Source organism: Sinohyriopsis cumingii, chromosome 12, assembly GCF_028554795.1.
Source record: "Sinohyriopsis cumingii isolate HCF-2022 chromosome 12, ASM2855479v2, whole genome shotgun sequence".
In the NCBI taxonomy this organism is placed as follows: Eukaryota; Metazoa; Mollusca; class Bivalvia; order Unionida; family Unionidae; genus Sinohyriopsis; species Sinohyriopsis cumingii.
This window is the reverse complement of record NC_142972.1, coordinates 11,876,392-11,890,238: the sequence shown is the minus strand read 5'-3', so window position 1 is coordinate 11,890,238 and position 13,847 is coordinate 11,876,392. Positions and strand designations below refer to the sequence as shown.

General features: G+C 35.5%; 1 protein-coding gene across 7 annotated transcripts in view; it reads left to right on the top strand.

Moving 5' to 3' along the window:
- Positions 1 to 13,847, top strand: part of LOC149786009 (uncharacterized) — a 23,890-nt gene extending 10,043 nt beyond the window's left edge. For 3 of the 7 annotated variants that reach the window (XM_089976302.1, XM_089976303.1, XM_089976304.1), the window contains exons 2-3: positions 10,333 to 10,790; positions 11,826 to 13,847. In XM_089976302.1, coding sequence (XP_089832428.1) covers positions 11,832 to 12,863 — 1,032 coding nt within the window. In that variant the 5' untranslated portion in view covers positions 10,333 to 10,790; positions 11,826 to 11,831 and the 3' untranslated portion in view covers positions 12,864 to 13,847. Of the gene's footprint in view, positions 1 to 9,108; positions 9,609 to 10,332; positions 10,897 to 11,825 lie in introns of those variants that run through there. The other 4 variants (XM_089976300.1, XM_089976306.1, XM_089976305.1 and 1 more) reach the window with 3 other exon arrangements.

Below are 13,847 nucleotides of genomic sequence, written 5' to 3'. Positions count from 1 at the left end.
AAATAGTATGTAAATATATATATTTGTTTTTTTGTGCTGGAATTGTCATTTGATTGTGACGTCCGTTATATAACATACATACATACATACATACATACATACATACATACAAGTCGTCCTATATAGGCAAAATTCATTAAATCAGTTCTTTTACCTTATGCAGTGATTTCTCTGGCATGGAGTGGCATCTATTTGCAAGAAGTGTGTAATATGTGCAGTTAGGGTGGCGCTCTAGAGTTTCGTTTTCCTCACTGGTTATACTGGCTATTCAAAAAAGACTTTTTATATCTTAGCTATTATTAACAGAACTTTTAATTCTCTTTATTTTGGCCTATGATTGATGGGTGTAATTTGGGTTATAGATTATACAGCTTGGCCTGACTTCACATATGCAAATATAAAAAAAGCCGCTAGCTCCACTTGGTGATTTTCACTTGAGAGGCAAATTTTGAAAAAGAGCCGATAATTTTTTTTTTAAATACATTTTATATATTTGGTAATTAGTTCATTGCACTTTCAGTAGTGGTTTTATCTAGTCCGGCAATATTCATTGTCTATTTTCATAACTGCTAATCATAGTGTACTTTAGAATATTTCAGGTTGGTTTTTCGAGCACATGGGATCAGTCATATTGGATAGGCGTGGGTGCTTATATCATTTACAGTTTCCCCAAGTTTCTTGCCAATATTTTTTCCATTGCAAATGTAGACAGCTTCACCTTACACCTGTCACTGTCTCAGACGTTCATATCTTAAAAATATTTTTAAAAATCGGAATTTATTTGTTAATGGTCTACACCCCACCACTCCCCACATGACTTATTGAAGTATATAATTTCTTTTTCACCAGGAACAATATATTAGAGATATTCAACCGATCATATTGTCTTTGTGACCCTTTAACCTTTCAAGCTGCATATTTTTCTCTCTAACTGTGCATTGCTTTATGTTATTGAAAAGTGGGCCACTGGATTTATAAGCAAGAGAGATATCTTTTAGGAAGAGAAATTGAAACAAAATATTAAAATTTAACTTCCGTCTTGTGTTATCATGGCAGTAGAATGATATACCTATCGTTTAAGTAGAATGATATACCTGTCTTTTCATTAGAATTATATTACTATCTTTTTACACCTATATTCTCTTTTTTATTAATAATTTGTGGGATATAAATAAATCGGTAAAGACTTACTGATAATGAGGCTAAAAAGGTCGTATACCCCCCTCCCTCCCTACCGCCATGGCCGGGAATAAATAAGTTAAACATCTAGTATATTCTCTTCAAAAATACTATCTTATATGATTTAATCAACATTCTGCGAATAAAAGAACATAAATACTTCTCTTTAAATATAGTAATATATGATATATGTAAGCATTCTTCTTTACATAAGTAGCTGGGATTACTCAGTGGTTACAATCATGGATTCGTGACCAAAAGGGATCAGGTTCGAATCCTATCATCAGCCTTATTCTGTCTTGTTTTCTTGGACAATGCACTTAAATCAAGCTGTCTCTGCACTAAATAACCAAATTATGTTGACTGACATAATACACTAAACCAAATGAACCATTATTAAAATTAAACAAATGAAATGATCTTTGAATGCGTCTTTTTAATTTTTTTCAGGTAATTTAATTTGCCATGTGCTTAAAATTTTTTGAGTTTATATCATTGTTTCAGCATCTAAAATACTGAGACTGTATACCACGTAAATGCTTCAAAATATGATACCCGCCATTAAATATAATAAACTCTCATTAAAATATTTGTTGCCTAATGTTTGCAGAATGTGAAAACCCTTCCTAGATGGCATTCTTGGATTATTTTCGAATATCCCATTTGAGTGAAACGCCTTGCATTTACCGAGTATATCACCCTTGAAAAAAAATCTGATCTTATATATATATATATATATATATATATATATATATATATATATATATATATATATATATATATATATATAAACTAGTGTCAGCGTCCCAACTTTTAAAAGAAAAAAAACTTTTGAGGTATTTTTATGTTAAAACTTTCTTTTTTAAACTCGCTCATCCCTGTGTTTATTTTTTTTTTGTATTCCAGTCATATGATGGACAATTAACCTAGTTGATAAAATAATTTAACCGATTTCTTTCTTTATTTAAAAATGGGAAACGCATTTATGCATTTAAAGGAAACCGAATATGTTCATCTGTCTCAAACATCGTATTGTTTCAAAACTGAGAGATCTGTGCAATGTGATAATAATTTAAATTAAAGTCCGTTACCGGTATATGGTTTGCATTTCGCTGTCTCCGAGACAGCAGATGTTATTGTTTAAACAAAACCAGTCCTTCCTAATGCATTTCTCTCTCACTTTGTAAAACCAAGAGTCAATTTCAGAGAAAGAACTTCGTTGTTGCTACTCCAATGAAGAATGTGATGCAGATGCGTGCCAATTTGTGTCGAAAAAATATCGCTTGGCGTCAAAATTAGGTGATGTGTTTGACGCGGAAAAGATGATGGGTTGGCATCACTGATATTGTAGATACAAATTAGTTCATGAAGAGTTCGCCGACTTACTTTGACGCAATTCGGAGACATGAAGAAACCGTAAAACTAAGTTGAATTCCTCCATCAAGTATTCCAGTCAGTCATATCTCCAGCGAGACGCATACACGCATACCACAGAGTTAGTTCATTGCTTAATACGATAAAATGAGCGCTTTTATCAGGCGTTGTTTTAAGGACAATATATTAGGATAATTTCCTTTTGATTGACAAAATAGCTATCATATCAGAAATGTATAATGTTGTGTTCAGAATTCTCAGGAATCATCTTCACTCATGTATTCATTGCGGGGGTGGGTGGGTGTAGCGAAATGGTTATTTGTACACATAACATTGAGAACATTGCATGCATACCAGTTTGAATCTGTAAAGTACTGTATGTTATTATGCAGCTATCAAGAAGAAAAACGTTCCCATTTTGAGGATCACTTCGACCTATTTAAGAAAAATAATCAAAATATCATCGCAGAGGAAAGTTTATTTTTTCTTAGGCGTACAAGATAAAGAAACTAGTTCAGCTGCAACCCACAAATGTTTTTGGCAGATAAGAGACTGATACGAGATGTAAACAGGGTTTCATCTGTACAAACGCGTTCACGTTCGGAGGGGGATTTTTAAACTAATTCCAGACGAGGATTTGCTGCAGCACACTGGCAGACTAAATACACTTTGAGAAAGAAAAAAAAACGTAATGTTCAATCTGTGACCGTTTGATTTGGATAACGAACGGAAGACCGAGATAGGAGTGTGTATGTGTGTTTGTGTGTGTGTGATTTTGATTTTTAACGTAGCTTTAACAATTTTTCAGTCATATCACTACAATGTCTGCAGTGTGACAGTTTATAGTGATGTCTAGCACTGGGGCACCATGCCGCAGACATGTAGCATGATGTCCCACCCAGTCACATTATCTTGACACTAGATAATAAAAAATCCAGCTCTCCCCCCCCCCCCCCCCCCCCCCCGCGGCTGACGTGTGTGCACCTATTTTATGTATGTTAGACATACTTCACATTTGGCTTTCAGCTCCTACAATGAGAACATCTTTAACATGTTCGTTCTCAAACTGACCCACACCTCCACCCTGATTCAGGATCGCGAATGCATTGAACAGACCGTTGGTATACATCAGCATCTTGTTCAGTCAGTAAAGTAATTTTCGGCGATAAAAAGAAAAATAAAGAAAATCAGCTCTTTAGATATGCCCGTTCTAGCCTTACAGCGTCTGTAGTTCGCATTAGTTCTTTGCGAGTTCATCGGGAAATGAGATAATAAATAGTATAATCACGTCTGAAAAAGTCGCGCAGATATCAGCGTAGAGTGGCAGTGGTGCGATCAACAGTGCTGCCTGGGAAAAAGTTATGACAAAAAATGCCGACGATTTCCTGATTACACTTTCGCATGCTTTGTAACAACAACTAATTAGTTCCGCTCTACATGTATACTGTATTCTGAAAGCAGGATAGGTATAAGGTGAAGTTGTGCGTGGTTGCAACTAGCATAATGGATAGAATGTTGCCATAACGTTGTGATACTTTCGTTTGCTGTGACTGAAATTTCTTCATATGTATCAGGGAAACAATGAGCTGCCTAAAGCAGACAGCTGATCAAAATGGTTGCTACCTTGTTTTCCGAGATATGAACAAACTTAAGCATTGTTACAATAAGGAAAATTAATTTTGCCAATGTTGACAATATTAAATCGCGAAAGTGAAATAAATGAATAAAAACTCTTTGTTAGAAAAAGAATTTAAAAAAATGTAAATGTGTACGACTAATTTTTACAAGAAATTATAAACTAGTTTGATTTTCAAAACTACCTCCAAACAACAATGAATTTAAAAAGACCATGTGGAGCTAGCATTCTTGTGAGAGGTGCATGCGTGAAGTGAGGATAGCTACATACTCTATAGACGGGTAAACCAAGTCCTCAAATCTGTGTTGATACTGAATGGCAATATTGGGGTCTGATGTCACCTATTTATTAAAATGTGCAATTTTGCTGCATGCAGATCTTTCCGGAACACACCTGCGTACAGTTTAGACAATGGCAGTATTTGGTTACAGCCATATCTAGCGCGAAATTCAAAATGGCCACAGGACAGAGGGATGTGCTATTCCACGTGAATTTACAAGTCGCCAAACTAAGGATTTTATCCGGAAATAATTTGTCAATCTCGTCAAAAGAACCCTTCAGCCGACGTAGCTCAACAGTCGCGAGTAATGTCGGCGGGGTACAAAATGTATACCGATATTTGCAGACAAGAGTGTCAAGTCCTCTTGAAATGTTTAGAATAACCAACAAGGAAAACCTGAGATAGTTTGCTTCTTTAATCTAACTCTTTGCAAAGTACGAAACTGTTGAGTGGAAACATTATTACAGATAAAAATTTACCCCGTTTTAAAGGCTTCCATTTCTTTTTATTGTGTCTGTGGACAAGAGTTAACCCAAATAAAATACATTTAATGAGAAAGAAAGACAAGTTATTAAACTGTAAATTTGCCTGTGATAAATCATCAATAGTAACGTCATTCTGGCTTTTAACTTGCTCTTGATACACAAAGGCTCTCCATGTCTCTTATCTGAATGATGCAGACATTTCCAAACTTAGGCCGGCACTTACTTTTGTTTCATCCTTTTTCTGTCTTTATTTTTCATATTGGGTTAGAATACTAAGACAGTGCAATGCTATATTTCCATGCAAATTAAAATGACAGGGGAAAAATAAAACAATATATGTCTTCCCGTTGAAATAAGCTGACTAACCAATCATGGAAAGATCAGGTTATTTACAGAATCAATCAGCATCATTGACACTTAGACCGACATAATTGAAATGACGATTATACGAAGAGGTTTATGCCCGGTTTAATTATTAAATAGTTGCGTCCAATGAGAATTAACTTTGCGCCATCGGTCAAACTAAGCACGTGCCGAAACCTGTAAACCGCTGATATATATATTGTTTTCAATCGCAAAATTCTCGATCTATTCCGTCAAGTCGTGAAAGAAATTTCGGATGTAACTCGCAGCCAGTGAGAACTATATTTGTAATCTGTTCTCATGACAGCGAAAGGAGACAAGGTGACCATCGGACTATCGTTGGCCTTCTCTATCACAATGTATGTGGTGCATTATTCCGTCAGAGACGAAACCACTAAATCCATTGCATATTTGTATTCATACAACTACTTCCAATGTTATTTCTCTGTCTGGACGGAAATGGCCAAGCGATATTCTGATCGATATTAGACTTTATATAGACATTTCTACGGTTGGCATTGTTACATTTACGGTTTTGTATTCTCTTGTGGGAAGTTAAACTTTTGTCACTATTTCCATCCGAGCATTCATAAAAACTACAATGCAGTAATGCACTGAAAACATGCTCCATCTATTAAGCAAGAGCTACAGCGGATAATTAAACGTGTCGCAGTTAAAAAGAACGTGAAACAAAGTAACAGCCGATCATGTGCTTTGTTGCACTGAGTTATTATTTGTAAATTTCATTAAAATAAAAATCTGGCAATGTCATGTCAAACGCATTCATTAAAAGCATGCATGGCCATTGCAAATGGAAATTGTTATTTCTTTAACCAGTTTCCTAAAGGGTACTGGGCTCGGACAAACAGGGCCGTATTATCCAGTAGGCATTGTGCCTAGGGTATACGAATACTAAAAGGGTCTACAAAAAATTACCAGTTTTTTTCCTTTGTATGATAAAATCTGTAACAAAGATCTCTTCTTGAATAAATATATTAATTGACCCATGTTACTGAAAAGTGTATACACAAAATGGCAGAGTCATGTCAATGTCAATCGTTTTATTAAAAACTAATTCATCACAAAGCTTCCCAAACAGAAGTGCCTAGGACCTAAAAGGATCTTAATCCGGCCCTGCGGCCAACATGGGTATATGATAAAGTGTTTTCCCAAGTTCTTCCTCCATAGAATATATTGCCCGGCACATACAGCCTATCATGTATTCAAAAATGCCGGTAACCCCATAGCAACCAATTAATCAACATTAAGCATAATTACGTAGATCAGGTGCGGTCGTTTGGAGTACTCCGTAACTAAGAAGAGCCGTTATAAAATTTAATTGACAATATTGAAGACTGCATCATTTTAAAAAATACAGGTTTGTAGCACAAATGCTGTTCTTTGAATTTTAATATTGGTGAAGCAATTAGCCTCTTACTCAAATACAAGAGCTCAATACACTGCATTTCATGTGTTGTAAAGTATATATATACACACACACACACACACACACACACACACACACACACACACATATATATATATATATATATATATATATATATATATATATATATATATATATATATATATATATATATAACTATATATATATAACTGCCATCCACCAAGTTTGTTATATTTATGTCACCCAGTTTCTCTTTTTTTTTTTTTCACGTTGCTTTCAAGTAAATAAATCAATCAATAAATCAATAAGTAAGCAAGGAAACGCGCTGTTCATAAACAAGGTGTTATTAGCGATTGACAAAAGTTACTTTATTTTAAGAATGTATTCTGAAGACTTGCGGGCAGTTATCAATTATAGCAAGTCGGTAACGATAGCAACGCGTCTGCAACAATATTTATGCGCAATGACAAGTAAACGATAGTCACTGACGGTATTTTATATATAATGTCAGAAATAATAATCTGAGTTGCTGTACTGCTTGTCATAATAAAATCACAGCAATAAAACTATAAATATATATTATCTGTCTGCGAAAACTGCTTGGATTATTTGTTGAATCATGTGCTCCCACGGTAAATATATAAACTGACCTAGATCTTGATAAAATTTCCTCAAATCGAACAACTTTTTAAAATGCAAATTAACTAATGCATTTTCCAACGGTGATCAGTTTTACTACTTAGCGGTAAGGAATTCCTAATTACGAAAAGTAAAGGCCAAATGTTGAACATTGTATACATTCCGTGTCACTATCGTCAGCAACAACATTATTGTATTTATATGACCAAAACAGAAAAAGATCAATCACGAACCCTCTCCATTTCTCCTGGTTACGCAATTTTATCGTTGCCAGTGTGGTGACATCGTTCTTGGTGCGTTATGAAAGACCAGAGTAGATTTGAAATTTTTAATGTTTACTGTGTACATCATGGCATATCCAATGACAAGAATTGGAGCGATTACAACCAAAATGCAAATGATGAAACTGCATGTTGTGATAGAAGTCTTCTGTGTGTGTGTGTGTGTGTGTGTGTGTGTGTGAGAGAGAGAGAGAGAGAGAGAGAGAGAGAGAGAGAGAGAGAAACACCTGGTCGTTTTAACTTTGCATAATTGTGAATGTTCACTTATAGTCAGTGGGATATGTCATTTTTTTTATATTTTTTTTACCCGAAACCGTAATTTTTTGATAATATCAAAAGCAAAAACAAAATCTGATAAGGTCATGAAACTATAACAATTGCTGTTTTGTTATTATCATAATGAAAGGTATCATACTTCCTGTGACAAACATCTTGACAACAAGGAAAATATTCTTATATTACTATTGTCAATGTTTCGGTTTCGGTGGTAGTTTCTTTATGTTATATACTCATTAATTTGCTGACCTGATACATTTGTACTACCCACCCCATAAATTCCAGTTTAATCAGGGACAACTCTCGACGAAATCGGCTGAGGTCAGTAGTAACTGTGCTGTCCGTATGTCCATATTATGGGTATGACTGGTCTTCGATTATCTTTTGGAAACACTATTTATTGATATAGGGAGTGAATTAGTAAAAGCATAACACTGTACCAATTTTACCCAGAACGCTCTGCAGAAAATGACCCACAATGACTTGCAAAAATGGCTAATTTACACATTAATGACCACATCTTCCGTCGTCTGCTTTAAGGTATACCGGTACTTCTGAGACTGACGTTCCTTTACCTGTTCACCATAACTGAGCTTTCGTGATGTCAAAGTTTGTTATTAAGATTTGTTTATTTGATGATATATTTTTCCTCAGAAAACGTGAAGGGTATCATATTGATACCTTGTTAAAATGGACTTTAGATTGAAATACAAGAGACTAGGAGTGTAATATCACCATAACATTTACGTTTATTAGCTTTCATACGTGTGTACAGTTGGAATTTCCGTGTTGAAGGCATTTTTCTTTTATTTGCAACCGTCACATTTTAGCATTACTTTTCCGTGTGTCGGTGGTTCTTAACGGGGTTTTCCCGGGTTCTTCCTTCTACAGTTGCACTGTCCGGCTATCACGTGCTTAAGAATGGCGTTAAACCCACAACAACTAAACCAACAAGTAATATTCCCGAAATGTTTCGGCCTAGAAAAAAATAGGATTTTCGATTTTCATTGTTTTCCAATCGTTATGAACATTTTCGAATACTCTTAGCTTCGATCATTAAATAACATATGTTTGTTAGTAATCCCACACGACTACCGCCACTATTTAAGAAGTGAAACGCATTTACATGCTGAACACAATACCTACTGTACTCTGTTTCCTCGCGTATGAAATTTAAGAGCTTTAAGTGAATTGTTTAACAGCGGGGAGCGGAGCGAGCATGTGAACATTATAATTATGTGGATTTGATTTCGCTCTCACTGTGTTAGATGATGTATATGTTAACATTAATCCGCTTCTCCTTTTACATTTCCCATTCACGTTACAGAAAACATGAAGTCAATTATAAAGCGTGACATTTTCTTTATTCTCACACCTGCAACGACTGTTACTTACTTACACTTCCATAGCAAAGTGAAGACACATTACTTGGGTTTGAATTTAAGCGGCGTTGCGCGTGGTAGCCGATTTCTGATGTAAAAGTGAGGCGGAATTTTGCTGTACAACCGGATACGAGGACTAAAATAAACCTAAGAGGTCAAATTTTCTCTGACTTCAGAAACAGAAGGTGTCTTTTTAGTTCTGATCAACGCATTATTCGTAGTATATCTGTTGGATTCGTAGTCTTCACCTTGTGTAGCGTTTGCTGTCGGATACATGTATTTTACAGTGGTTGTGTATTAAACAGGTGAGTATTTCCATGTGTTGAGAAGAAGGAAGTTTCAACCTAATTTTTTTATTCCATTTCATATATTGTAGACTGTAGTAGCTTGTTTGTAGCTATACATTTGTATAATCATACATAGAAGTAGCTATCAATAAATTATTCTACTGCGTGTAGTATGATGCCATTATAAACTAACTGTTAATACTTAGCTGTATGTTGTTCGTCGTCATCGTTGTCATCGTACTCATCGTCAGCGTCATTATCAGAAGCATAGTCGTCTTCGTCGTCGTTAACAGCAGCAATAATTATAACGATTGCAATTTACTAGCACTGCACCAACTGCGACTCTCCGACGACGATGACAGCAACGGCGAAAATTAAGAGGACAGCTAAAACCACCGCACCACAGCTGATACAAATAACACTGTCACAACTGCTCCTACCAATGTCACCACTATCGCCACCGCTACTACTATCACTACCACTAGCACCACCACCATTGTGCCACCTTCACAACTACTACAACTTCCAACACCATTACTACTATTACTACTACCACTAGCAGAACCTCTATCACTATTACTACTACCACCACCACTACCGCTACTACTACTACTGCTACTACTTATATTACTGCTGCTTCGTATAATTACTGCCACTATCACACCCTATTTATTTATTTATTTATTTATTTATTTATTTATTATTGTTATTATTATTATTATTATTATTATTATTATTTCAGCCTATAGAAGCAAAGGAAAGTACATCCATCGCGCATCCGGAAAGGTTTGTCCAAATCTGACAGACGAAATTGTGATATCAGCGTGAGTTAGCTTCAGAATGATCGGCCCCTAAGCAGAGACTTCCGTCGTTCTGGATTCCATTTGCTTGATTCATGAATCACTTACATTATTAAATAGATATAACTTCTACCATTCCCGTCACTCAGGGGGTGAAAGAGCGGAGTTAAAGGTGACGTGGGGAAAATGAAGGGGCAATAGTTTTACTTATCAGCGAGAAGATTTCCATCAAGGAAGATCATCGTATAAACAAAGTTGTCATAGTGTGGATTTTATTTATTGACAAGTAAACTGCCTCTCACTTCAGTGTTATCGGAAACGAAACTTCATTGATAGATAATGTGGCGACTGAAGTGAACTCCAGCTTTCGGGAAGTAAAGACCGGTGTAGTAATAGATAAGTGAGTCATGTACAATCATGAATGTGATTTGCGTTTTGTATAAGGATGATTAAATTCTTACCCGAGAAGAAGTATTCAAGTCAGCTTAGTCTTTCAAAGCTCACCAGTTAGTATGTGCTTTTGAGAGAGTGACGTATGTAAGGTGAAGTTGTTTGCGTTTAAAACATGCACAATGGAGAGAATGTTGGCATACATCTATGCTACATTAATGTAATGCGGATGATATTTCTTTGGATATTGTACTTTAGGAAATTGTACATGATCTAAGTACACTGATAACTAAAATGACTGCTCCCTTGTGCTGAAAAATCAGCCTGAATTAGTCTAAAGTACACTTTCCATAGCAGCTATTAAAATAAAGAAAATGAATTTTGTCAGACTAGACAATACCAGCTTCTGAAACTGCAATGAATGAATTACCAAATATGTAAAATGTAAAAAAAAAAAAGTTATCGGCTCTTTTTGATACAATTTACCTCTGAAGTTCAGGAAGCGAAATATACCCAGTGGAGGTAGCACTTTTTTGAAAGGTGCACATCTGGAGTAAGACCAAGCTGTATACTGTATAACCCATATTACACCCATCAGTCATACACCAAAATAAAGGGAATTAAAGGTTCATTGAATTATACCTAAGATATACAATGCCTTTTTTAAATAGCCAGTATAACCAGTGAGGAAAGCCGGGGAAATTCTTTTTCTATAAAATTCTAACCCTATGAAAAATGCGAAACTATAGAGTGCCACCTTAATTGATTTTGAAATGTTGTAAAAGTTTTCTCCGGAAGAAAGGAGATATATAGTTTATACATGTATTTCATATATTTATGAAATACTAGAAAAACAGTAATGACATTGGATAACAAGTTTTCGACCCAGATTGATAGAAGGTTAATTACCAATTAAACGCATAAGCAATTAAGTGACTGAAGCTTGATTCTATGATACCATAGTATGACATATTTATTGTACGGATTTTTCCTTAATTTAGTCTGTGAAGTGTTCAGAAGCTCACAACTATCATTTTTATTGCAGATAAAAATGTTGAAGTACAGGGTGAATCATTCATCAACGATGGCAGGGACTTCGGCAGTTATGGCCCCAGCTTGCAATGTCAAGGTCGCAGAGCAAGCACTCGTGTACGAAACTGCGGATTCACAACACAAGAGCGAAAAGCAAAACGAGGAGGCCAAGGAAGGACTTAAAATAATATCAGAGAAATATGATTCTTATGGGAACTTGTCTTCTTCGTCTCTCTCTAACAGTTCCTCTTCTATTTCAAGTCCTACGAGAGACAGTGTGTTCCTGTTTCCGGATCCAAGTGGAAGTAAATTTCGTGAGGGGGTTACAGAGCAAGATTTACTCCAGGTGGAAATGTTCTACAAAAGCCATAAGTCCGAGGTGATTGTATGTGGGTGTCTTGCTAATCTCTATTTTGGTTCTGTTAAATCTTCGTTTTCCATGGACCAGTGGACGTTCGCGCTTACCGGAATACCATATTTATTATTGGACACAGGGGAGCATCACCGTGAAAGGAAACTTCAAATCGGTATAGCGAAAAAGGGTACAGGGTTCACTTTGTGGAAGGAAGTGATCGATAGTTTGACTGGGTATAGAGCACCACACGACAGTTTTCATACATTGCACTTATCAACTGATCATACAAAACTAGCGGGACTTCGTTTGGATGATGCTGGCTCCGCAGCGGAATTTTATAGTCACCTATGCAAACTGACGTCCGACCCGGATGACATTTTGCTCAAGATCGGAGGAGGTAAGAAAAACAAAAAGGACAAAGTGAAGAAAAAGAAATACAAACCTCCTCAAAAGAATGAAATCTCACAACCTTGTTGTTTTGTTCACGTGACAAAGTTAGAAAAACCACAGATTAATATTTCTAGCGCTCCGGAGTTTATTTCTGCACCATTCAATTTTGAATACAAGACAGCTGGAGATGAAGACTTGTCGGGCACTTTGTCCAATATGATGGACAGCAATTTGACTTTGAACAGCTCAGACAGTCTAAATTCTGGAATTTCGGATGACAGACAATCATCAGAAACAGGAAAATAAAAGAAGTGATTAAAAAATGGAATGTTTCATACTTCGCCGAAGGAATGGCTATTAAAATTTTCAAAATAGCATATTTTATATCTTTATGTTAGAACTTTTACTGTCACACTGTCTTTCACATATGCTCGCTGCTCTATTAAATATTCTGTAGATAAGCGAAAAAATACTTTCGTGTGCTTCTTCAGCTTGTGGTAATAAACAGCTTCGAAAAAGTCTTTCAAAGTTAGAATGATGATGCTGATTATCTTTTGTGATTCAAATACTCATAAACAACGCATGCGCGTTTGACAATTTTCTTCCAAGGACCTGTACATCGCACATCACATTTGTGATAGCCTAAATAATCGATCGATATTTCTTGTTAATAACAGGTAAACAAAGATGTATAGTCGTTCCTGGGTGGACTATGAATCATCAGACATGATGCTCGCTGAAGAGTTCATTGAGTTTGACAATGGACAGGTTAGTTTCAGTGCAAGAAAAATCGGTTGAAATAATTCCTATGTCAGGTCTTTCATTTTCTCATATATGTGGAACTTATTTTGAAATAGAATGATGAACATGGATATTAGATTCTTGCAGCTAGACTGCAAGTTTTATTGATATTAAAAAAAGAAACGTTTGGATGGAGTATTGTAGTATCTCAACACCGTCTATGTTTTATTACTTCCTAAATAAACACTACAGTTTGTATTAGGGATTTGTCTGGTAGAATTCGTTTCTAATTCACTTAAGTATTGTGGTGTATTGAGAAATTTAGTTGCACTGACCTTATTTGCTATTCTTTTAGAACTTGTAAAATGACTTTCTGCAGCTTATGTAATGTTATATTAATAACAGATAATGCAATTTTTTGTTGTTCAGCTAGTCCTAAGAATTTCAGTTTATCCATTCCTTGTAGATTTACTTAAATCGGTGCAGTATTTTTCCATTACCAAAATAAAGTATTACCAAGCATTACAAATGTAAATATGCTTGACAACA